Source organism: Anabrus simplex, chromosome 7, assembly GCF_040414725.1.
Source record: "Anabrus simplex isolate iqAnaSimp1 chromosome 7, ASM4041472v1, whole genome shotgun sequence".
NCBI classification, from domain to species: domain Eukaryota; kingdom Metazoa; phylum Arthropoda; class Insecta; order Orthoptera; family Tettigoniidae; genus Anabrus; species Anabrus simplex.
This window is the reverse complement of record NC_090271.1, coordinates 201,130,630-201,157,823: the sequence shown is the minus strand read 5'-3', so window position 1 is coordinate 201,157,823 and position 27,194 is coordinate 201,130,630. Positions and strand designations below refer to the sequence as shown.

The 27,194-nt window shown below is 40.6% G+C and overlaps 1 protein-coding gene across 1 annotated transcript; it reads right to left on the bottom strand.

Moving 5' to 3' along the window:
- Positions 1 to 832: 832 nt before the first annotated feature.
- Positions 833 to 26,650, bottom strand: LOC136877467 (tribbles homolog 2). Its single transcript, XM_067151526.2, has 5 exons — positions 26,441 to 26,650; positions 25,280 to 25,965; positions 20,666 to 20,955; positions 2,715 to 2,906; positions 833 to 2,587 (listed from the first exon to the last, which is right to left on the bottom strand). The coding sequence occupies exons 2-5, from the start codon at positions 25,613 to 25,615 to the stop codon at positions 2,347 to 2,349; spliced, it is 1,059 nt and encodes a 352-aa protein (XP_067007627.1). The 5' UTR covers positions 25,616 to 25,965; positions 26,441 to 26,650; the 3' UTR covers positions 833 to 2,346.
- Positions 26,651 to 27,194: the final 544 nt, after the last annotated feature.

Here is a 27,194-nt window from a genome sequence, read left to right as displayed (position 1 = left end):
CAAGAGAGTAAAGGATCATAGTTTTTAAGTTTACAGGAAAAAGGGATTGCATCCACATCTGTTTTTGGAACTGCAGTTAATGTATCTACAACTTGTAAGTTATTCTCAACCAAAATTTGGAGTTCCCTTTTGATAACAAAATTAAATTTTCATTGGATTCATTGCAGAATGAAAAACATGAAAATTCTGCAAAATTTTTTTCCTCCCAAGAAAAATTGCCCAATTCACATGATGTTTCCAATCCAGTCCATAAAATTCCCAAGCCAATCTACGCAATTCTATATTGAGAGTTTTGGTAGATAGTAAGCGAACAGCAGAAACAAGCATTACAGACAAGCATTAAAACGTTACAAAAGATGAAATTTACACTGAACGGAAAAAAAAAAAAGTTTTAGCACTTGGCAAATATAAATCTGTTTTATAAATCCTGCTACACAAGAACTTTCCAGAGTGCCAAATTATAGGAACAACGTCCACTGTAGTCCTGAATGAACAGATGAAGTTCTTGTACATAAAGTACAGCTTCGGTAGAATAACAGATGTCCAAAATACTGAAGTCATTCACACTTGGTAAAAGGGTAACAAAGTTTCACCCTCCCTTCCTCAAGAACTTCATTCTCATTCCTGAAAATTAAATTTAAACTGGCTGCATGGACTTTAAGGATAAACAGCTCAAAGATTCACCTACCTGGCAAAGATTTGCAAGAATGTGCAAATTAGTTTTTTTAATACTGTAAGTTAGCATTGTTGTGTTTCATGTAAACACAAGAAAATGAAAAAGAAAAAAAAACGAGTGGGGAAAATGAACTAATCAGAAATAATTTAAATACTCTAACCGTTCTGTTTTTTTATTTGTATCGATATCTTAAACAGAAAAAAATATTCACAGGAAACAATATTTACATAAAACAAAATGAAAAAAAAAATGACTTATGTACAAACATCAGTTCTAGTGTGACATTTGATATTACACTTCCTGAGGGGCTCTCCATTCCATAATGGAGAGGGTTTGGCAGACCAGGATGCAACAGACTCTGCCTGTACTAGTTTCTTTAGGTACAAATGGTCAAATGTTCCAAATAACAAATGTAATAATACAACATAATTGAGTACAATAAACATAAATGTAAAGATTTTGTATAAAAATATGTACATTAAATTTTTTTTTCAGATGAGGAGGAATAGAATGCAGTTCTTTGAATTTCAATTGCATAAATATTCCAAACTTGAGGGAGGAAAGGTGAAAGTATACAAATAAGTTTGTAGAAACCTAAATACTGCATACAATATATTGCAAGTATTATGGTTTTGTGGGTGGGAGGTTCTTTGGTAACATATTACATTGCATTAAATTAATTACACATCCTGGTACTGACAAAACTTATATTCAGTCTTTAATCATTTCAAATTACATTGTTTTTTTAAACCAATGTCTATCCAAACAATATCTGGAAGATTTTGGTTGATGTTTACCCCCCTGATTGGTGAAAACATTAATGCCACAAAATTAATTTACTTCTCTTCCTTACTTTTTAACAGTCTTCTTTTAGCCCCATAACATAAAACTGATTTCTGAAGGAAAACATATCTATCAATGAGACGAATGGCAATAAAACGTTTTACCACTTCATTCATACTCGAAAAACAAATGCCTTCTGGAAGATTTGATGAATGTTATACCAATGCCCTACTTTGTGTAACCTGCCATATGAGATCTCTTGTGGCAGTAACAATGTTGACAATGCATTGAACTAGCATCATTTAGCTAACATCAATCGGCCTGAAATGTCAGTCACACTGCAAGCCTATATGAATATGAGTTATGCCATTAAAGACCCATACCAGCATTGCAAGCAAAGTCACTGTTATAGGACTGGCAAGAACAAAAAGTCAGGCAATGGCAGAAATGTATAATGGAATATGGGCTGGTTAAACACGACACGATATGGTTCACAGGTATGCCGACCTGCTGGACGAGATGCATCGCACAATGAACAGGTAGTTACATATGATCCAGGCAGGGAGATGCAAGAAAGCCTACATTGAATCATATGCGAGGTAAAGCTAAATTGTGGCAATATTATTCTGGCTACACTTACATGTCTCAATATAAACACATTTCAAACGCAACAAAAGAAGATCCAGGTAATATTGATGAAGTTATATATAGAACTTTATGTAGAAAATATAGTCAAAACTGATAAACCTGTTTGGAAAATTAACAAGCATTCAAGATACTGTACTGGAAGATCTGAAACTACATGGCTTTGACTTGGAAGTTTTGTAACTGCAGGAGGAAAATAAAGTAAATAACCAAATGGGTGCTGCTCGACTTGGAAGTGTGCCTTACTTTGCATCAAATTCTGGAACTATTTGGTCCAGACGAGCAGCCGTGTCATGGCGTTCCTCCTGCACTAGCCACGGGTGCAGAAGTACATCGGCTGCTGACAACCGTTCACTTGGCTCTCGCCTCAGTAGACTTCGGATCAAGCATTTGGCCCGTGATGAAAGGCAATCAGGAATGATGAAGTTACCCCTACTGATTTTGGCAAACAAACTGGCATGCTCGCTATCATTGAATGGATACCTGAAATATTACAAGAAAATATACCATGAGAAATGTAACAAATATGAACTTTATGCCAACAATAAAAATTATTCATAATGCATTAATGTGACAAAAAAGATAACTTCAAATAGAACCAAGACTGTACCTTCCAACTAGCATAGTGTAAAGTATCACACCAAGACTCCACATATCTGCTGCTCGTCCTGAATATTTGGCATGACTACGAAGGATCTCCGGACTGACATAAGCAGGACAACCACGTTTGTCTTGAAGGAGGTCATCTTCCGGATCTTCTAGAACCACAGCATCTTCAAGAGTTTCCAACTTCAACTGACTTCTGAAACAATGAAGTTAAAATCTGGTTAGGCAAGTTGACAAATTTCTCAAACAGAGGAATATTACTTACACATTTTAGTTCAATCATGCACTGGCAAGTCATTTCCTAAATGGGACAACACAGGCTATCAATTTGAAACATTTCAGTTGACATCTATAACATTTCTAGAATATCCAAGATAAAATGAAATACGGTACTGTATACGCAAAGAGAAAAGCTAAACTGAAGAACAGCACAGTTATTAATCCTCTTGTCCAACCTCTCTTCATCCACTCCTGATTCAAGCCCTATTTATTCTCCATCAATCCACTGATATTTAAACATTGGTCAATAATAGAAAAAAGTTATACCCCTAACGCAATGCTTAGTCTAACACAAGGTGATAATGAGGGTAGGCCTACGTGAATGGTTTGAATATGCTTGTTTAAAGGGGCCTAACATCTAGGTCATCGGCCCATAGTATCATTCTTATGTTTACGTTTTCAAGTAACCCTTTCATTACAGAATCTAGAATCTCTCAAATTCTAATCTGTTCAGCGTTGTTATTAAAATTGGGAGCAGTCTCCTTCCAGTTATGATTTTTCGGAACAATAGAAAGTTTAAGATGAAAAATTGTTTAATTGTGTAGTATGAAGAAAAGCGTTGGCTGCATATGAACGCAATAAATTTCCATGATGTGAACGATCACGTTCCTGTTTCACAACAATGAAACAGAATGGGCAACGAAGTAAATCATTTATTGATTAAGAAACGCTGCGGCGGGTCTTTGCACTTTAGTTCCACAGTACCTCCTCTCCAGTCCAAGTTTGCGTAAGAGGCGAGCAAGCAGGTCTGAGTGCATTGTATGATCCCTTTCTTTTCATTGATCTGTCGTAACAACGCGCTCCGCGGAGTTTCCTGCTCATTGCTCAACGCTGTGATCAGCATGACGTGATCCCCTCCAAGCAGCGGGCAACTTCGGCTTGCAACAGCCCTGGTACTGGTACTATAGTCCTCATAGCCAAATTATTATTAGATCAATTGTTAAGGATGTAAGAATTTAACTATACAACAGATGAAAATCATAATCATTAAACATGATCAAATGCAGCACTCCGTAGTTCATACGTATGCATTTATTCATCAGTGATATTTTCAGTTTAATCATACTTGTCAATTCATAAGCAATAAGGTATTCAACTATTTGATCCTGTCACATTACATTATTGTATCAGAAGGTAACAAAAGAAATAGCGGCTGGTTGCTTTGAATTTACTGAGAAGCCCGAGTCGAAATGTCAAAACTTCACAGTGAATGCAAGCAGACCTCGCACGTGAATGTTATCACAGTGATAATAGCCACGATACGTCTTTTACATGGAAACCGAACCATAGAGACGTGACTTCATTTCAACTCTCCACCCCCACCCACATGCGTTGGCCGGGATTCGAACCGCTGCTACCTTGGTGAGAAGACTGGTTTTCATGCTCCATGACAAATTGAAAGAACAGGAGGAATGCCATGTTTTGTGCCAATTCTCTTTGTCTTTGGTGAGATTGGCAACTCCAAACATTCTACCTGATACTTCCTTAAATAGGCTGCAATGGAATTATAGCACAGCCTGTAATATGTTCAAAAGGTACGGCGAACATACTTTTCAAACCTAAAGAAATTTTCATTGCCCATACTCTGAATTGTACCAGAAATTCGAATTGTTGATGGAGGAACGGTATCTAATCTAAAAACAAACGTTTCCCTCTGTTACAGAAGATAAAACATACCGGTACGAACATAGGAAGGATGGATTTATTCCCAAAACCATACCAATTTTGTCCAAAATAGAATTCCAAACACGGAATGCTCCAGGAACCTGATCGTCACATTTGGTCTTCAAGACCAGGACACCATAAAGATAAACCAAGTTATTGTGAAATAGGAAGTACAGTCCCAGATGCAAAGCACGATGGATACACCACCCTATACAGGTGCTAGTCACGCCTGCTGGCTCTTGAGACAGACCACTGCAGTATGCAAGAACCAATATTGCCTAAGTAAACGGAATAACACAGCAAGTGGTATTTCACGCTGGGTCATTTCGACATTTTTACTCTTTGTTAAGCATACGTCTTTCTCTACATTCTGTTTTATTTTGTTAAACGGGATGGCGGGCGGCGAACAAGTTGCGCAGACAGGACTCCAGGGTCCGCCCCACTTGCCTCATGCCTTTCCAATTGTCAGCAATACACAGCACACACAACCAACTTTCTCACGTTGCATTGCGCCACAGGCAAGGTGAGTGACCCGACCTACAGCTTCTCAAGTTCAGCACGGCTCTCTCGTTAACCTTGCTACCCTATCCCTCTAGCGTATGTTCACGTACTTGCTACATCGAAATGATATGCTATTAAACCAATATTTCACAAATACGGAACGCATTGCTCTAAATTCAATACCATTATACATATATTAGGTCGCTAGTAAGGGTCGTTCAGTTAGCACTTTTCATTTCACGTTTCCCGAATAGATGAGGAATTACCTAATGATAGCTTATTTGAATACCGGTACTGTCTCAATAAGCTTGTACCTACAAGAGGCTAGGATTAGTAAAGTTCCCAGGTGACCCAGCATTCGTCGAGAATGATTGTCAAAGCTTTCCTCCACCCCCACATATTCCTGGAGTTAGAGGGATACCTGTGGTTTCTTAATAGCATAGTAAAAAAAATTGCCACATAGAAATAGGACGAAATCTCCATACGATAATCCCGAATTATATTCTGGGAGTTTAATAACCTAAATCCCCAGTATTCTCGACCAAGGACGTTACATTAGATGACAATGAAGCAAACAAGAAACACAGGTTGATAATATACATAACGTTAATGTCATTTGCTTTACGTCCCACTAACTACTAGTACGGTTTTTGGAGACGCCGAGGTGCCAGAATTTAGTCCCGAAGTTCTTTTAAGTGCCAGTAAATCTACCGATACGAGGCTGGCGTATGAGCACCTTCAAATACCACCGGACTGAGCCAGGATGGAACCTGCCAATTTGGGGTCAGAAGGCCAGCGCCTCAACCGTCTAAGCCACTCAGCCCGGTAATATGCACAACGCGAGTTCCTAAAATCTATATCAACATTCCCTCATATATCCTCATATATATAATTACTGTATTTAAAAAAGGTGCAATGGAACCGATGGTAGTGGCGTAGCACAATTTTTTTAGCACATGCCTCACATTTTCAAAACCAGCAAAATCCTGCAAAAACAGATTATAACATCTAATACACAGATACTCATCAAACCGGGTGTAATTTAAGTTTCATATACTCCAGGTCTACAACACATTTTCTTATACTGTTTCAACTCCCTTCTGCCGGTTCATTGAACACCACTGCTGAAAAAAATATTTCAGCAGCGTCACAAATAAATGGAACGATGGGGCGTTTTAAGTGTGGGTGAGAGTGTGAATGCAATGTGATGATAAACAAAGATCTCCTAACTGCTCTTGCAAACACAACAGCAGTAAATTTCAATACAACCATAGATCGGACAGTTTATTCATTAAAGATATACCGCATTTCACCACGAAACTGGCATTCAAGTCAATGGAAAACGAAATAATTCTGTAACTCCACTAATATAAGAATAAGAACAGTTTCAACTAGCCGATTTGTCGTATAAACAATATTGAATACCGAAGCCTCTTCTGAAATAACCACGTCTCCTGAAAGTAAATCGCGAAATCCAAAGCTAAAAACTTTCTACAACTTTCTAGATGAAGCTTAGTAAGAGAAAGATGCACTGTGCAACAAATCACGTGCGTGCCCATGCCCTTGGCCGAAGCAGAACAGCCAGTAGATCACAGCTGCGATCTATTGGGGCCGGCCATTCCTCCCTGCAAGAAGAAAGTTGCTACCGGGCGGCCATCGTTCGGGTTACTGAACTCGAGCCAGCGAGCCGAGAGAAAGTGACGGTGCACCGACCGCTCCAAAGAAAGAAGAAAGCAAGCATGAAGGAGTAGTATGTGCAATCTTAGAAAGTTCTTTCTGCGGTCATTGACACTTCCAACATTATTCATTTTCGTACTTGTACCAGAGCCTCACCGAACACACACTTCCAGCGAAATAGAAAGTTGATAAATAAGGACACACGGAACTCTTTCGCAGTATTTCACAATATCAACATTTCTTTCTCGGCATGCCAATATAGTCTTATTCACTGATGATAAAAGTTGAAAGGAATTGCATGGCGACACGAAAAGTGAGCATGGTTATCAACTGAAATCATCCTCTAATTACCATCATGAAATGTCTGAGGATAGGATGGTTAAGGTCTTTAAGTGAAGTTAGAGAGATCGAATGAGGGGCGGACCTAGAACCAGGTGGCTGTATAATGTGGACGAAAATCTGAGGATGGTAGGTAGACGATGGAGAAATAAATCAAGAGACAGACGCCTGGGCAGAAGTTGCTCTGTAAGGGCTGTAGTGCCAAGGAGTGAGTAATTCTCATCGTCATCAATGTACAACGTTTGAAAGTCGCTTTGTGTCTTGTAAAATTGATGAGAGGGTGGTAGTGAACTGACTGACTGCAGAACTTAACCTACATACCTATTAATAAAAATAATATTATACACAATGACCATTAGACCTTATTTGAAGTCCGTGCACACAAGACAATGACCTAATTTATAAGCAAATTAATGTAATAAAATAACCCCCATTTGCAGGATAACTGGATATATATCCGGGTAAAATATCGATGCATTTCATCCATGCCTACAATTCATTGGGTAGTCTACATTTTCGTTAGATAAAACTCCATTATGCAATAAACGAACAGCGAGTGTAAAATAGCGACGAGGAATCTTGCAACCAAACAAACTTCCGTGTTATGCTGAATTGCTTCATATCGATATACATTTTGCGCGGCATAAACTACTACGCCACGCTTGTTTCTACAACACCCTGATGAAATGCATTATGTAACGTCAGTTTCTCTTTGGCGAGCCACACGTGCGGAATTCTACAGCACTCCTCGAGGACGAGGGTGGCATCTCGTGTCGCCAATTCAGTCTGATCATTTGAAATAGTCCTTGCACTGCCTACAGCACAGCAAAACCTATTCGAAGAAATTCTGACCGAGTGACCCACATTCTATAAGCGGAAAACAGCAACAAAACATCTTCCAATAATTCCGCGTAGCAGTAACGTTTAATCGATTTGTCCACTCAGTAATGCCCACATTCCTTAAATTACAAGCAATAGAACTGTTTTCTCTAACAAACTTAAATGGTTACACTATACAATTATTGCACATGTTACCCCCTAAGCAGATTGTTTTAAGGAGCTTAACATCTAGGTCATCGGTCCGGATAAAACCAGCAATCCTGATTAATAAAACAGCACGCTGAAATCAACATGGAAATCTCCATCTTTATTAATCCCCACCTGGAACCGTAGGAGGCTCGAATACGCGTCAAGAATGAAGCTCACGTTGCGATCTTATCCAATACCAAAGTATTCCTTACAGGGAGGGGGAGACCTTAATATTCCGTAATTATTCAAGACGAAGACAGACATCGCCGTATGTACTGTAACAGCGCATTTTAGGCTGACAACGTGCGACGACTACGAGTCGTCGGCTACCAGCACTTTAAAGGAACTCTTGAGGGACAAAATCCCCACACCATGACGCCTGGTTGAATTGTTAGCGGTTAGAGTGGACATTACTGCTATTATTAAGTGGAAGCGCCCGTTGAAGGAACCAGTCGCCAGTGAGAATACGGAACAAGGCAGAAGTGAAGTTAGCAGATAATTTGCCACATACAGTAGTCCAAACTAGAGCTTCCCTCCGGGTCGTTCACCCGAGAAACAACGCAGCACACGCTCGCTCTCTCGTTCAGTCGCTAAGCTAGCCGACTGCTTGGTTGGCAGAATACAACTAGGTTAAGGCCTACTTCAAGGATTTCCCAACATTCTTTCCCACCTCGAAGCGCGAGGACACAACGGCGAGGATAAGCCCACGGTCAGGGACCAAGCGCGTACCGTAGAACACACAAGTAGGGATATGAACGACGGATACTACAATTACCTCAAGATATCCCTGGATCGTTCACTCCAAGAACTCTCGGGAATAGATCCCGCTATTGTGAAAACCGTACGGTAGTGAAATTGCATTTCTCTAAACAAATTTCAAATATCAATTTTAAAAATTTCACAAAACGCTAACAAATAACGCTATGATCGTATCGCTACGAAGGTAAAATCGCTATGAAGAGTGAATGAAATGATCAGCCCTTCACGACGAAACTAGAACACAGCCGGATCCTTTCTTCACATGTGTGACAGGTCGTGGGGATACAGGTCATTATCCGCTATATCCGCCACACGACCTACATAATAAGTGTTCCACCTCCTCCATTAGCTACAGTTAAAAAAGCAGAAGGCGTGACTGTTACAAAAACATCGCTTGATAATTTCATGTGCTAAGTTCTCGTGTTTTCCAGATCAGTAAAGAAAAATAAAAATGAATCTGAAATTGATGATCAAAGAGTTTAAAAGGTATACTTTGGCAGAACTAGTGTTTACTAGAAACAACAGTACTGTAGTGGAGTACCTTTTTGCTAAAGGAAAATACAAGAGACTACTTGCACTTTACGTTTGAAGACAGTCACAATTTAACATACAAACTTGCTTTTCCTCCTGAAGCATCTCATAACTTCTAATTCAGTGTCAAAAAATCGGGTTTCAAACAGGGCTCAACATGCAATACAGTGTGACTCAATCTACTGCTGTACCTGCAAATCTAAATTTGTAATGTCAATATTTTACTGGTAAAAGAGTGTTGGGTAACTTCGGACCCCTCTTGCCGCCACATCCATAATCGGGCATCTTCCAAAATCCTCGATTATTTTACTCATACGCCCGAGGTTAAAGTTTGATTCAAATAATAATAAACTGAACGAGTATCATAAATTAACATACTAGTACCATCCCACAGTCGACATAAAGAATATGACATTGCAGCAAGTACCTTGAAACTAGAAATGGGGAGGGGGGTAGTAGCAGAATCTCAAAACCAGTTTTAAGTGATTAGGATGAGAAATTTTGAAAAATAAACACCTACACTGGGTAGTAAGACCTCGCGAATATCGTGAAGTCTTCAAAATAAGGAGAAACTGATTCGCAACCACTTCATCCTTATCTCAAGAACATGTCTATTCCTGGACTGCTAGATAAAAAGGAATTTGATTACTTTAAGATGTAAACATCCCAGGACTACAGAAGCTTATTATATAAAGCAATGCCACTGAACTACACCTATTTTAAAACATTATAGGATATGGTTGAAAATCCACAGCCTGTTTCCAGTCATCTGCCCGGGTCAGGAAAGGAATGAATGAAGCCCCCCCCCCCATCTAGCGGCGAGGATAAGAAATGTGCCGGCTGCCGAAGCCAGTCGCACTCCTCTGGGGCAGTGATAAGTGACTGACAGATGAAATGAAATGTTAATGGAGAGTGTTGCTGGAATGAAAGATGACAGGTTTTACTCTGGGTACTCCGGTTTTCCCTAAGATATTATTTCAGGGAAGAAACATTATGTGATGCTCTGTCTCAATTCAACCGTGTATTAAATTAATTCAAAAATACGTACCTTGTCTAAATGCTTTCAAAAATGATAAAACAGATGCCATCAAAATATGTGTGTAATAATAGCACACATTGAATCTAGTGAATAGACGCTGATCCCTTTTTCGATGTTGAAAATACACTGACCGAATTTTCAGGAAAAAACATGTTAAATTGTAAAACATTTGTTTTATTATTTAGTATGATTATTTTCATAAAAAATGTATCTAAGTAACTAAGGGTAGCAATAACACAGAGATAACATTAGTTAGGTAATTTTTCATGAAAATAATCCATGTAAATAATAAAACAAGTGTTTCACAATTTAACATGCTTTTTCCTTTGAAAATTGAAAGGATATATTAAATTTGCCGGTCAGTGTATATCAAATTCAACTAGTAGCACATTAAATACCAGACTCAAGCCACATTACAAGTGATCGTTACTTTACTTCCAGTAAGAAGTAACTGAAGTAACCTGTTTCAAAGCAATCTTGAAAACATAAGATTACTCTGACATTCCAAGGATCGGAACGTAATACATAGCGTTCGTTGTAGCACGGAAGACGGCATAATGAAGTGTGATAAACACAATCCTATTTAATATTAAGTGAAATTAAAAAATGAAGGCAAACTTCTCTTCCAGTACACACTTTAGTTGGAATATTGTTAAGCAACAAACAGGGAGTTGCAATATGTTAGCAAGGAATGCGCTTATCACGTAAAATATAATCCCCTCCTACTTCAATCAAGCAACACTGTGGTCTGTAGCGCAGGCCACTGGCCGAGGTCGGGAGGTCACTTTGGCAGACAAAGTCTATTGCCACATCAGACGAGATCGTTCTCAGACTACCGCCCGCCCCCTGCGTTGTAATAGAGAGGTTTAGTAACTACTAAAGCCTCAACATGGACTTACAATATAACCACAGAGTTCTGGCTTTTAAAAACGCCGTTTTACTCCACGAAATAACCAGCCTCAATGCAATTCTCGTCTCTAATTAGCGTATCATTAGTCTACTAAAACAGCTGTCACCATTTTGAAGAAATCTTTTATTTTCACTTTTTCTCCTGCCTAGCACTTAATTCCTCTGAATCATAATTCGGACAAAGCAAGTGAAAATTCGGAGAGTAAGTCAGCCATACTGCAATGCTCGACTCAAAACAATATCACTAAGGTTTGAATGTTAAGGAAATGTCATCTTTTTCTCCAAGCATCAGTTTAGTCAAACTGAAATTAAGCTAGAACTGAAGGTTCCAGACAGATACAACGAATCCAGCACGTTTTCATCCTCAATGCCTTGACCATATTTTGGTTAACTAGTACTTCAAGGTCCTATGGAACTATACCGAACTCTAAGCACAGTTCTCAGAGCTGTGCGGCTAGTTTGTCAGCCTATCCTTTGTCTAAGCGACGGTAGCTATGACCAGAGGACTTAATGTACTGATAAGCACCTCATACGTAAAGCCGAATGCGAACAGGCTATTTCCACTGGCTACACTCAGGCTTCGCGAAATCATGGACGACCTTCGATTTAATGACTAATGCCTCCTCTCCACAACAGTCTTGGGCAAAGGAGTAAACAGATAAGTAAATAGCAGTTTAAACGGGCCTTGCAGCAGTTTGGTCATGACGTAAGGCACCTTTTTTTTCTTTTTCCTAAGGCAACTGCTTCCACGAGATATTCCGTAGTTCGTATTTGCGATATTCAATTTTTAAAAAAAATCTGAAGGAAAGTACCTACGTAATGCAATAATATTGTGCGATTAAAGGTAATATGAGAAGTTAGAACGCTAATAATTCTAAAAACCATCAATATGTTGTTATATTTTGCATTTTGGGGGTCATATTCAGCTACTTTTAAGAGCATATTTAGTTGCATTACCTTCACTTTTATAAATTACTTTTACTGTCGGTTTTACGACACACCGGCTCAGACAAGTCTTATGGCGACGACGGGTAGCACAGGGCTAGGACTGGGAAGAACGCGACCGTGGCCTTTAAACTGAGATAGGCCATAGAGCCTGGTGTGGAAATGGGGAAACCACAGAAAGCACTCTCCGGGGCTGCCGACAATTAGGTCCGAACTTTTATAGATGACTACCCAAGAAGAGAGGCAACATTCATTCAGGAAAGTAACGTCAAGCAGCCTATCTATCCCAAAGGCGAGCTCAAAACTACCTGAACAAAAAAACGTCCGAGAGGGGTGTCACAAAGAGGAAGTGGTAGGTGTTGAACGGGCATGCATATTCCAGCATCCTGGACCATATCCAGACAGCAGGAGAGTGGGGAGAGACAAATAGATAATTGACGCGGTAGAACATGACGGCAACACTGTACAACGTACAATTCGTAGGAATGACGTGGAATGCCAAGACTGTCCAGCAAGAGAGCAGTTCAGCGAACTTTCTCTGCAAATAATATCCCACTCATGTTATCATGCGCCCGAAATAGACTGAATGGCCAATTTACAAAGGCATTCACTAAAATATCAAAATTAACTTTTCCTGAATAAAGTAGATATGCTAATATTGTAATTAAGAACCATATATAAGAAAGAAAATATGTTAAAAAGAGGATATAACAGCGCCAATAAAACCAAAGTGATAAATAGAAAATCAAACGAACATATCCACAGCCGCCTGAAACAGATGTGAAGCAATATAAGCAAAGCCAAAACAGTCGGACTTGCGACATCGGGTTTGACTCCTGTGACCAACAGCAAGGAGGAATGTTCAGACTAATGCGAATCAAAGGCCTATTGACTAGTTTATAAATCGCAAGGAGTCAGTCCATTAACCTGGGCGGTTGTCCTATCTAGAAGTGGTAAGCACCGTGGCCTGGGTACCATCCTAGAATCCCTAGAACATTATCCAAGATGACCGAGAATTGGTTCAAAGACAATCCTGCCTCCACAAGACAGACCACCACCATTAAAACCCTACACCAGGTTTTAAATTCTTAAATCAGGGGTGAACATCACAAAGGGTGCTCAGCAGGTTATAGATATAGAGGCTATTTACGGACATAGCAGTAAAATAACTCCAACTCTGAAATGTAATTTAATAATAATGATTATTATTATAACAACAACAACTCGTGCTGAATGCTCCTTCAACTATTACTGGTTGCAAGTGACGTAAAGGACAGACTTGCCCTTTAACGCCAACCGACCGTAAACGTGATAATCTGTCTCGCCCTGTGACACATTCATTGTGAATAGCACTGTTTAACCGTCAAGTAACCTCAGATTATCGTCCACCCATGGCCGAGGTACAGTACAAAACGTTTTCGGTAAGACACCTCTGTCCACTGTCTAAGCAGAACTCTATGTTTTACCATAACGAAAAATGAACCAAATGCATTCGTCTGAACCACTAATACGGCTTTCCGATACTGTTAATTTACTGCGATACTCTTACTCCTGTCATGCTATTTCCCTTTACCAACTATTGTGCAGTTTCGAAAGCAACGTGTAAGGAGTCTTCCATAACCACGGCCACCTTGACATTTACCTTTCGTTAGCATCTTCATTCATCAAAAGAACGAATCTCCTACTTCCCCTATGATCAGACTTAAGAGTGGAAGATAATCCAGTCATCTCGCCCCCTAAAACAGCAACCATCACCTCAATTATCGACAATTACCTCATGACGCAACGTTAACATATTAAAATCTGTAACCAATTACTTTGTACAGGTAAATACGTGCCTGAAGCTGTCTTTACCTATAACAGGTTGCAAATAAGCCATTACTTCACCCGACTAGTACGTGCCCTAATGCGTCAAAGGCATTGCATTATAACGGCCATGTATCCTTTCGCCTTATTATGTAAAGAACACGCCGCATTCCAATTCATCTGTAAGACTTTCGCAGTCGGTCGGCGCTGATGTAAACTAGGCTGTCACACAGCTTCGCGCTGTGCCGCAATACCAGCTCTTCACAACTTAGTATCAAAACAGCATAGGCAGGCAGCTTGCTTAACTGGATAGAGAAGAATTTGACCAAGAACGACGACACCATCTCTCCACACACAGACCTACATTGTACAACCACCCTTTACAGAAAGCTGTATTTAATTAATAAAATGGGTCCTCTTTAACTCTTCTGCTCTCATGTAATTAAGTAGAATTAACCCAGAACAGCTGGCCCACCCTGCAACAGGAGATCGGGCACAAAACAAGATACCGTGGCATTTACATACTGGAACTAACAGGGTTGCAGAGCGGTTATTACTCAAGATAGAAAATCCTCTGGTCCTGAGGTAAAATACCTTGTAGTCAAATACGCCCCAAAACTTAGATTCAGAGCACCTTTCTTCACGGTGTATCAAATGTAAATCTCTGTGCAAAATACTAACTTGATCCTCCGAACAATAAGGTTAGCTCTCGACTAAATGTTTCACAGCCCTCAAAACGAAAAAAAGCTCCCTCTCACGACCATGTACGTCCTCGGTGGCAAAATAATTACGGGTTTAGTGACAAAATAAAAACGTGCACCACACGAAGTTCGGATTCATGAAAGCAATGGGATGCATAAACGGGACACAAGCCCATTTAAATCCTGAATAGTTATATTTGCGAAAAAATACTTGACATCGCAGCACCACTGACACAGTCGTGAGCGTACCAGGAATGGTGTCGCGTGACTTCAAAAAGGCACCTGAAGACCAGCATACAACAACAGCCTCTAGGCAACCACCTAATGTCACCATGGCTCACGAGTGATTCGCCCAACACTGCTTGCGCTTAGCAATGAAGATGAACCGAAATCTCATTTATTGTTAGAAGACTTCCAGGGAGTACAGCATCTGTACGTAACGATGTTACTATTTTCGACTAGCGAGGTCACCTACTTTCTGAGCTGTTTCCCAAGCAGGCAGGCAGGCAGGTAGGTAGGTAGGTAGGTAGGTGGAGGGTGGGGAGGCTCGCTCAGTTTCGTCACTGGCTTGAAGTTGAAGGGGGACCTTGGTAACAGTTGCAACACAAAGCCAGTGCTCGACTCAACTTACTCCACCACACGTGCCAGCAGCGCCCTGCTACAGCCCGTGGAGCTACAAGACTATTCACTGTCCCCAAACATTTCCGTAAACCCCTGCTTAGAAAAATTAACAAGATTGTAGCCGTTGTCTTATACGCATAGCCTAATAAATACGCAACCCATTGAACATTACGAATTAACTGCCAATTTAGATCCATAAAAGTCGACATCGCCATCTGGTTAACAAAAACTGCCTCGTTTTACGACTACACGGTGCGGTTTTTGATTATTAACAAAGAACGCTTTCCTAGGCATAGTTAATAAAAAAATTTAAAAAACCCAAAGGAGAGACAATAACTTGCAAGAAGACTAGCGAAGAGGCCCCCAAAATAAATTACAGGTTCCCCAGGGCAAATGAAACTCAATTTATTACATATACGAAGAATTACAAAACAATGCCCAGTACTTAGTTAACACATCTTAAATCTGCACAACTGCTGGATATTATTTTATAGCAGGAGAATGAAGATGCTAAATAGTTAAACTTCCATACAATTGAATATAAAAGCATTCAGAAATATATTAAAGACTAGGTAATAAAAATTTAAAGAAAACAAGAAGCAGAATCCAACTAAGCCCTGAAAAATCATGAAGCTCATATGGAATAATAATAATAATAATAATAATAAAAAAAAACTAAGTCTCATGAGGTAGGTAACACTGCTACTGCATTACACCCACTAATAAATCATGGTGTTCTTATTCTTTATCTGTTTACCCTCCAGGGTCGGTTTTTCCCTCGGACTAAGCAATGGATCCCACCTCTACCGCCCCAAGGGCAGTGTCCTGGAGCTTCAGACTCTGGGTTGGGGGATAAAAATGGGGAGGATGACCAGTACCTCACCCAGGCTGCCTCATCTGCTATACTGAACAATATTAAATTTAGTATTGATAAGGTGGATCTCTTTCTTTCTATGACATACTATGAACAGGGGCCTTGCGAGAGGATGGGAAAGACAAGGAAGCGGCCGTGGCCTTAAGTTAGGTACCATCCTGGCACTTGCCTGGAGAAGTGGGAAACCATAGAAAACCACTTCCAGGATGGCTGAGGTGGGAATCAAACCCAACTCTACTCAGTTGACCTCCTGAGGCTGAGTGGGCCATGTTCCAGCCCTCGTACCACTTTTCAAATTTCGTGGCAGAGCCAGGAATCGAACCCGGGCCTCTGGGGGTGGCAGCTAATCACACTAACCAGTACACCACAGAGGCGGACTATCATGGTATTCAAGTCACAAAAATATATTATGCATGGGGAATATTTGATCAACCAACCATTCAAACTTTACTCCCTTTAAAGTGGGGGAGATAAAACAAAATATGAACTTTTAGCCCCAGAACATAAGGAAAATGCATGTGAAAGTAAATTAACACAGGATCATGAAACCAGTCGCGTAAGATATTTATTAAAGCCGTACCTGCACATCATCGTAAACTTACATGACCAACTCATGGCAGCATTGGTGAAATCTGAACATGTCCTACAATATTAAAAGACAATCCTTGGGTCCAATATAGGAATCTTATTATAAACACATTAACTAGTACCAACGAATTACTAGAAGTACTAAAATACCTAACTTGTCTGGCTCCTTGGATGAATGGTCAGTGTACAGGCCTTCAGTTCAGAGGGCCCTAGGTTCAACTGCATATGGTTAATTACTCTGGGTTTGGGACTGGGTATGTGTTCATTTTAATACGCTTCTCTTCAACCACACACACACACACACACACACACACACACACACACACTCTCTCTCTCTCTCTCTCTCTCTCTCTCTCTCTCTCTCTCTCTCTCTCTAAACCACCACAGAAACACACAATAGTACATGTCTGTATGTAGGGTTGGTGTAAGGAAGGGCATTTGGCTATAAAACTGCACCAAATCCTAATCAGGTGATGACTCCAATAAATTGGGATAACAAGAAGAACTAAATAAACATTTATATACTATCTAACATACCACACAATCTTAAAATATAATCACATTTATTTAGGCTATTATTAGATCCAGGTTTAAACCACAATGTATTCAGCAACATTTTCTTCTACTTCATAAAGAGATGATGCCTATTTAAATAGGATTCTCTACTTATCAATTTACTTTCAGAACAGGATAACAAACTTAAAATCATAGTGTAGGTTTAAGAATGAAATGGACTCCTTGCAACTAATGAAGTAGTGATAAAAATAGTTTCCCTAAGCAAAAAACGTGTCCTGACATTCTATTTGTGACATTACGAATGACTAATTGTACCAATGAACAAGAAAACAGGAATCTGATGTAGTGACAATCATAAGTACAACAAAAGAAAATCTGGTAGTTAGGTGACACATGGAATACATGCATTGTACGCAAGTATCGGCCGCAAATTATTATATGGCACTATGTGTCATCATCCGAGATATAATAATAGAAACAATAATAATGTACTGGTTTGTGCGATTAGCTGCCACCCCCTGGGGCCCGCGTTTGATTCCTGGCTCTACCACAAAATAATTTGAAAAGTGGTATGAGGGCTGGAACAGGGTCCACTCAGCCTGAGTAGAGAGGGGTTACATTCCCAACTCAGCCATCCTTGAAGTGGTTTTCCATGGTTTCCCACTTCTGCTCTAGAGTAATGCTAGGATGGTACCTAACTTAAGGAGGTGACTGCTGCTTCCTTCCTTTTTCCCTGTCTGTCCTTTCCAATCCTCCCCCACCCCCCACCCCCCAACAAGGCCCCTGTTCAGCATAACAGGTGAAGCCGCCTGGGGAGGTGCTGGTCATTATCCCCAGTTGTATCCCCCCAACCCAATGATCTTGCGCTCCAGAACACTGCCCTTGAGGCAGTAGAGGTGGGATCACTTGCTTTATCAGAGGGACAAACCAACCCTGGAGGGTAAACGGATTAAGAAAGATAAAAAAAGCAAACCCCATGGCGTAACAGCCCGAAGGACCTTGGCCTACCAAGCGACCGCTGCTGAGCCTGAAGACCTACAGATTATGAGGTGTCGTGTGGTGTGCACAACAAATCCTCTCGGCCATTATTCTTTGTTTTCTAGACCGGGGCTGCCATTTCACCGTCAGATGGCTCCTCAATTGTAATCACGTAGGCAGAGTGGACCTCGAACCAGCCCTCAGATCCAGGTAAAAATACCTGACCTGGCCGGGAATCGAAGCCGGGGCCTCTGGGCAAGAGGCAGGCATGACACCATGGGGCCGGCAAGAAAGAAAGATAATTTTTTATTGGTTTTACATCTCACTAACTACTTTTATAGTTTTTTGGAGGCGTCAATATATGTAAATAGAAATAATAGTGTTTACTAGTAGTGGGCAATTCATTGCTAGAAAAAAGAACAATGAAAATAATGTTAGGACTAACTAGCCAACTGTACATGTAGTAATAGTTGAGTACATCGATTTACTTCACATACAAGTAATGTAAAGAGACTAAACAATTGACAAAATCTAACAGAAAGGTGGGATCAACAATATGAAAAATGTTCAAAGGTAAATAACATATGAGCAGGGTCTACAGAAAGAGTCATGTACAAAATCAAAACACAAAAAAGGCAAGATTTATTCATACATTAATTCCACTTGACGGGCTCTCTCCTCATCAATATTTACTTTCAGAATAGCAAACTAAGATGATTGCTGATCATACACATGCAGCTAAAGTTCCATTTACAAGTATGTTCTACAGAGATTATCTACACATTTAGGCCATAGATTGTAAAGTGGGGAGCATATTTAGCACAGTAGCTGAGATGCTGGCTTTCCGGCCCTGATGGCAGAGGATCGAATTCCGGTCGATCCTGGATTGACATTTTAACGGAGGTATTTTAAATCACATGGCGTCAGGAAGGATATCCGGGCAAAACAAAAATAAGCCTGGGTGACTCCAGCAACCCCAGAGATTTCTGGCATAATTAAGCTGAAGAAAGTAACATTTTATAAAGCATTACTCTGGCAATTTTTCCACTAGAAAAGCCACCTCATACATTACTGTATAGTTTGATTTTCTTCACATGCAAGTAATGGAAAGGGACTAAACAACTGCATGGGAGTGAATGTTCTCTCACGAGAAATTACCAGTTGAGGAATGCACAGTACATGCACCTTTTAGGGATACATGCACACCCTAGTGCTGAATCTGTCGACCTCGGTTATCTTCGAGATTCATATTGGCAAACTTTGAAACACGAACTATGAATCGCTTATGCATCGCTGTGCGACATCTGGCGTACATTTTACATACTAGTACTGTTGTTTACACAGCAAACTAGAATTCATGCTAGGAACAAGATTCACATCGAGAAATGTTATATAATGTTAAATAATGTATGTGTGACACAGTTGTTGGCATGAGATAATAAATGTTGAGAAAATTCATATTGATCAATCATATTAACGATTCAATTCAGATTTCATTTCCATTCAGTTGGCAGTACAACCGGAACCGAGAGAGCTCCCTCCTTACTCCTCACCTCCGTAGAAACTAATATCGCTAAAAGGTGCGCAGACTATACTCTGGCATACAGCATAAAGAGACCGTAGTCTACGAATCTTCTCTTCAATTTGGGGTCTGTTCTTTAAGAGTGTCTAAGGTGCAGCAGCTAAATGGAAGGAATTATGTGAAACACAGGGGACTGGTCAATAAAAATTATATGTCTTAATACCAGTTAGAAGTTGCTTGAAACATATTTCTAATTAAAAGCATCCTCCCCACTGGACGTACACCGTGTTAAAGATCGACGAGGAAGGTGTATCATGGCTGTGTAACCGTCTTTTAAAAAGCAAGTACTTTATGTAGAGCCTTTCCTAGCAAGTTTTATTAGCAAAAGGAAAAACTGCATTTCTATTAACAATGAAAAGAAAAACCACGACTTTCTCTATGAGAAATTTTGACCCCCCCCCACCACCGATATAATAAAACAACTTTCTGTAAGAGAAACGTTCTAACACGCACACACAGGGAGGGAGAGAGGGAGAGAGAGAGAGAGAGAGAGAGAGAGAGAGAGAGAGAGAGAGAGAAAAGAACGCGCACGCTCTATGTTCACCCACTTTAACAGTCTGACAAGTACCAGGCAATCCATCACAACTACCTTGAGTGCATATTTCACAAAACTTACCGATGGGAATCCGCGAAGACAAACTTGCGAAGCTTGAGGTCCCTCAGCACAATGCCCTCCTCGTGGCACGCCCGTACCGTCTCGGCCATTTGTTGAAATAGCCGCCTCGCCTCTGATTCGCGCAGCCTTTTCCGCTGTCGGACATACGAGTGCAAGTCTCCATGCGCAGGCGGAAACACCAGGTAGAGGTACCGCTCTCCCAGTAGCACTTCGTGTAGGCAGTTGATGTGAGGATGTGCGTCCACGCGGTAGTGTGCCGCTAGCAATCCGGCGGCCTCGCGACCAACCACCTAAAGTAATGCAATTATATTAAAAAATACATCTCAATTCGTGCAAGCATGAATATTCAGGACGGACAGAGTACAAGTAGTTTATGCATGTCCACTTAAAAATCCACGACCGTAGGGGCTGGAAGTGAAGTTTAGCTAAATTTTAAAAGTTGAACACTATTAAACTCTGGGAAACTCAAGGTCAAGGCACAAGCTAACATGCTAATTACTTCGGTGTCAATGAATGGCACTGGCAGGAACCATAACCGTGAATCACCGTTCAGAGCATAATACTACTAAACTACCTGAGCTAGATTCAATGAAATAAGCCTCTTCATTTTTCGGGCGCTGAATATAATCAACATTCCGCCTGATAAAGTATCACACTGAAGACAACAGGCGGTATATAATTCCACGCCAGATACCAGTGAACAATAAATTAATCATGAAAGTATGCTTAGTATAATCCACAGGTCTTAGAAATGGCTTGTTCTTGAATCGTACTGATCAACAAATACGAGAGTATTACTACTGGCGTTCGCAGCACTCTGAAATGGATTGTCTCGACCGAAGCCCCGTCAAATCCTGAATATTCAGGGTAATGACCAATGACTATATATATAAAACACTTCTCCAATAGGCCTACCTACGCTTAAGTGGTCTCGAAAGAAGTAAACGTCCATTACAAAACGAGAGGGCAGTATCAAATGGGTGGGTATATGGAAGGTGATTAAAAAATATTTCTGATTAAAAACCTCGAACTATAGTGAGTCAATAGGTGCTGAACAAAAAAAAGACATAAGGACGCATCTAATGAAATCGTCCGCAAGTATCGCTTTGCGAAAAGCACTTCCTCTTCTTAACTCAGGATAAATCAACCAACAGCTGAGAAGCGTGGGTGCGTGACAGGTGGCGCGGCTAGTCAGAAGTTCGAGGTACTACCATGCACAATACAAGGTCAAGACAATTCGGGCTAAAGGGACGTTCTTTTGTTTTCAACTCTGTAATTTTAATATACCACTCAAGACTTCGCGTAAACAGGCAGCACTTCCCATCCCTTGGACGTACGAGTGTCATTCACCTCACTATACGCGACAAGACGATGCCGTATACATCACTCCTTCACACGTCCCTCGTTAGAGAGCGGGAAACACGATAACGCGCTCCACCCCCACTCACCTGAACCATGATTCAGTAACACTCAAAGCTGAATTCACTATCGACGTGCGGTTTGCCTCACGCATTGTCCAGATTGGAGGAAACAAAACTGATGAAATAAACTTGCTAAACATGTAAATAACAAAAAGGACGCAAAAAGGTAAAACTCAAAGCGAAACGTCAATAGCAACACGTGGCAAAGAATTCCGTGTGGCTGTCGATAGCCTGGTGCAGCCATTGTAAGACAGATCCTTCGACGAGGATGGGCGGCATCTGCTGTGTATAGGAAAGTGCGTGTTATTGGGAAAGGGTAGAGTTTTGTGTGGTGTATGAGTTGCAGGGATGTTAAAACATTCAGTCAGCAAGCTAAGGGAATTAACCGTTAAAAATTAATTCCCACGACCCGGCAGGGGATCGAACCCAGGGGTCCAAAGACAGTAGGCCAAGACGTTGACCGTTCAGACATGGAGTTTAAAATGTAGGGTAATTAAATGGGCATTTTAGAGAAACTGAAGTATGAAGCGGTTGCTTGAAACCCCGAACACAAACATTTAGCTCAAAATTATCTATTTTCTCATTAGATGGCAGGAGTGCAAGATATTGCACAGAGAGAACAGGCTATACTCAGGGGCAGGTGCATCTGTCTGAAGAGGTTCAATAAAGAATTTTTTTTTTTTTTGAAAAACGTCAATCCGACGCTGGGCCCCTCAGACAACCATAACGATCTCTACTAGACCCGAACAATTGAGGATGTTATTTTTTGGTTAGAATGGGGCTTTACAATACTGCAACATTATCTTGCCTAAATTTTCATTCAGCTGAACAAGTTTTCTACAATAATATTAACAATTTGAAGTAAAATATAAATTGGAGTAACTAATATTAATGAATGGCATGACGTAAAAGGCTACAATTAATTTGAGAAACGTTAAATTATACAGATTTATGCAATGCTATGAAAAATGTTTTCACAGATTGGAAAAGCAAAATACAGTCCACAACAGATGAACTTCAATTCATCGAAATTCTACAAGTGGGGGAACTTTTCATATAAGCCCTTGCAGATACACATTTTCACACACAACACACTAAGTTATCTCAAATTTATGTGAGCCAACCTGCACTACAGATAAAATAAACCTGTATGCATTGCCCACTTAAAGAGGACCGCATGCTCATCCCACACGATGAGATAACATTGTACGAAATAATAATTCTATGAGACCATCACTAGTTCCATGATTTATTTCGAGTTACAAATGAAATGGATTCCTTGCTAACAAAGACTAAGGTCTTTATCTTGAAGTCAATCATTATCTCCCCTTACACACAAACACAGCAGAAAGGAAGGTTTGTGAAAACAGCTATCCAGTATGGGTATCGTAGGAATGCAGCAAACTCCGCGGAAATCAGTTGCTCGACGCGAGGTTTAACTCTATGGGTCAACAGTAGTGTCTGCTTTCGGAACCGAAGACCACGGGTTCAAACTCGGCAGAGTTCTCGAAGGGCAAAAAAACCAATCTATTCGGTACTCCACTCTACTCAGCATATAAAAGATCTTTGGTAATACACTTTGTATTTACCCGACAAAATTAATTAAAACTCTGCCACAGATTATTCAAGAGAAATCCAGAGTACAACAGAGTATCGAAATTAACACGCAGGCAGCCTAGATGGCACCAAATTAAAATACCCCCCTATGGTGGCCGAGATAATACGATTATTTACCACTAAATTCAAAAGCATTATGGAAAAATTATTACACGATTGCCCCAAATTTGAAAAAAACTTATTCCGTATATCCGCAAGATTTCCTACACGAGTACGTAATTTTCAGCTTGCAATCGGGAGATAGTGGGTTTGTACCCCACGGTCGGCAGCCCTTAAAATTGTTTTCCGTGGTTTCCCATTTTTACACCAGGCAAATGCTGGTGCTGCATCTTAAGGCCGCGATCGCTTCCTTCCCACCCCAAGCCCTTTCCTACACCATCGTCGCCACAAGACCTATCAATGTCGGTGCGACGTAGTGCAGATTGAAAAAATAAAAGACCCCAATAATCATGTTCGTGGTCATTTCCTTATTATTATTATTATTATTATTATTATTATAAATGCCAATTACAAATCAAAATTGCCCGTCCAAACGGATATATCAGAACATAATCTCCAAGCAGAGGCAATACCATCAATACTTGATTATAAATAAATCTCAGACAACGGATGAATATTGGATATTCTTCCAACGTAACTTAGGCACACAATGCTCTTGTCAACTAAGGGCCATTATTAGAATCGGACCGAGGCAGGGCCTAGCCGAAGCACATGCCGTCAATTCTGCCCTTGTCCAAACTTCCCTTGCACCTGTCTATTCTCTGGCTGGAGGAGAGGCACAGTAATTTACTCTGTCCATGACACAATACACTGGAGTGGGAGAAGATTAAAAGGCAACGCCGGGCTTGCACAAGCATAGCCAATGTCTTGCGCAATCCTGGCTGGGGCACGGCGGTGTGTCGACATTGAGGGCGCTGGCCAAGGTCGCCCGGCCCAACCATCTGCCGCAGACATCCTCCCTACCACTAGGACTTGCACTTCCGGTGGCCCATACTAAACACTTCCGCCCATTCTACTCCCCTCCAGTATTATTAGTCTAGGAATAGCTGGAATTGAAACTCGCGGGTAACCGTCGAAATACATACGACATATTCAGAAGATTTTTAAGGGAGGCTATTGTAAATACATGTCAACTTCATCAGAAAATACATAGTAGCATGCACAGCGAAAAGAACAATGCCACAGGAAGACTAACATCAGAATCTTCCGAATCTACGGTTTCAATGTGGCATACACAGACTCAAACTACAAGATTTTAAACAAATGAGATTTTTCTCAAAGGGTAGAATGAATTTCTAACCTTATACACAATATGGACGAATCCCAAAGAAGAGGCGATTAATGACTGATGTGCTGCTTTTAAAATTAACCATCCCTTCTCCCTCTAACAATAAGTGGTTTCTCGAAGCAGACTTCCTCGTAACCCATTAGCCTGATTCACAGGGAAAACAAAAGTCGAAGTATCGCAGAGGTGTACCCATACAACACCGCTTCTTGACATTCCAGAAATACCCTTCCAAAAACATCAAACTAATGAACTGCACACATGAGTAACACTATTGCAATACATTCCTACCTTGCAGACAAGTTCCTCTTCAGTTTGCACGTTAACACACCGACAGAGCGTGCTCCCTTCAACCGGTTCCAACATGAGGTATTTTTCGCCCACAAGCGAAGTGGGAGGGAATTGTCTACTATTTTGAACACTTGAGGGTTGCAAGTTCGGGCTAAACACAGTTTGTTGTTGTGGGGGTGGGGAAGGTGGAGGTTGCTGCTGCAACCATCCTGGTGTTGGCTTCTTGAGCCAGTCGCACTCGCCCTCAACATTTTGAACCAGTTGTGGGGGTGACTCTTGGTCCTTAAGCCTCGATGAATAGAGGTGATAAGGGACATTCGGTCTTTCCACTTGCATCGAGCCTAGTTCAGCACACGCGCACTCACACAAGATTGTCAAATGAATTTACGGCCTTTCTTCCTACCACAAGCACACACACGCAGTTACACTGCTGAAAATGGATATCTCGGCAAATCACAATGATTTCACGAAGCACTTTTCTTCTATATTCAACTCAACTTATTACTTTACAACTTCAGGGCCGTAAATTGTAAAGCACTCGCATACATGTAGTTTTCCCCCGTATTATCTCTCTTCAGGGCGACTGCAAGTTTCGAATCCAGTTTGAAGACCAGGGTCAGCTGATAGTTGGCTCGCAGAAGGCCGACAGATGTACAGAGTTCTGGAACGCCAGTTTTATAAACGCTCTGAAAGAACATGAATCACGCATGTTAAAATATATCATGATAATGGCGTAAGGTAATGAAACCTTTATCCATAATATTTCCTGGAGTTAATTTTAAATAAGCGCCCCTTGCGCAACTACTCTACAGCGATCAATACCTGCGGAGCTAGGACTGACTGTATCACAAAGGGCGAAATTTGAAAGAAAGAAATACTATTATCTAATTCCACCAAGACTCTGTAAAATTAACTAAAGTATAAATAATCTCCTCCAGTAAAATAATAGAAAACAAAGAAATGGCATTAATGAGCATAGCGTAATAACATCTCACACAATAAGTCGCCTAACTCATCTCAGAAAACAAATCATAAAATATAATCTTATATGCTCCATTATACAGAAAAGATTTCCTTCCTTACAATGTATACTGTATGTATAAAGATGGGAAAACATATCGCCGAAAACCACAAAGATCCATAAAATTAAAATTGACTAACCTTTGGAAAGATTGTTCCTGAGTGGATATCGTTCCAAAACTTGACCGTCGGTATAACGTGGGATGTTCGTCTGGCCCTGTCGACAACGTCTCCGTCTCCCGGACTGGCCAATTTTTGGGCCGGTCCCCGCTCAGAAACAGCCTTCACAACTAGCACTACGTCCAAGGCACGCCATTGTGCAACTGAGTGCCAGACCAACACTCACCCGCGTGAAGTAGCTCTGCGCTTGGGCGCTTGGAAATGTATTCCTCCGCTGCTACTACAGCTATACACTCACAGGTTTTTTACCTTTTTCTTACCTTTATTTATGAGAATAACTTTCTTAATTTACAAAACTGATTCCTAAGTTGACTTTACGAACATTAAAATATCATAATCTTAATTCTACAGTATAGCTCTAGTTTCTTCTGGCGGACTGAAAGAGTAACCGTGCGAGCAGTAGTAACAAAGATAGCGTATTATGAAACATGAATGATTCTTTCGTTGGCTTGCAACGGTGTAGTCCACTTGTGCTCTTCGGCGCAATGCTTTGTAAGAGCTGTACGTGCTCATGCAATAATAAAGATAAGAAGGTTTGCAAATAACAATAATATTTGCTCAATATGAAAAGGAATTATAAACTTAATTCTGTTTGGCTAATGGGTGGTAATTTATTTACACTTCGGATTTAGTGATGATCGACCTGATGTTTGTTTCTTGTTGACCGTATCGTGGCTTTGAACTCAAACACTAGAAGAGATTAGGTTGACCTCGA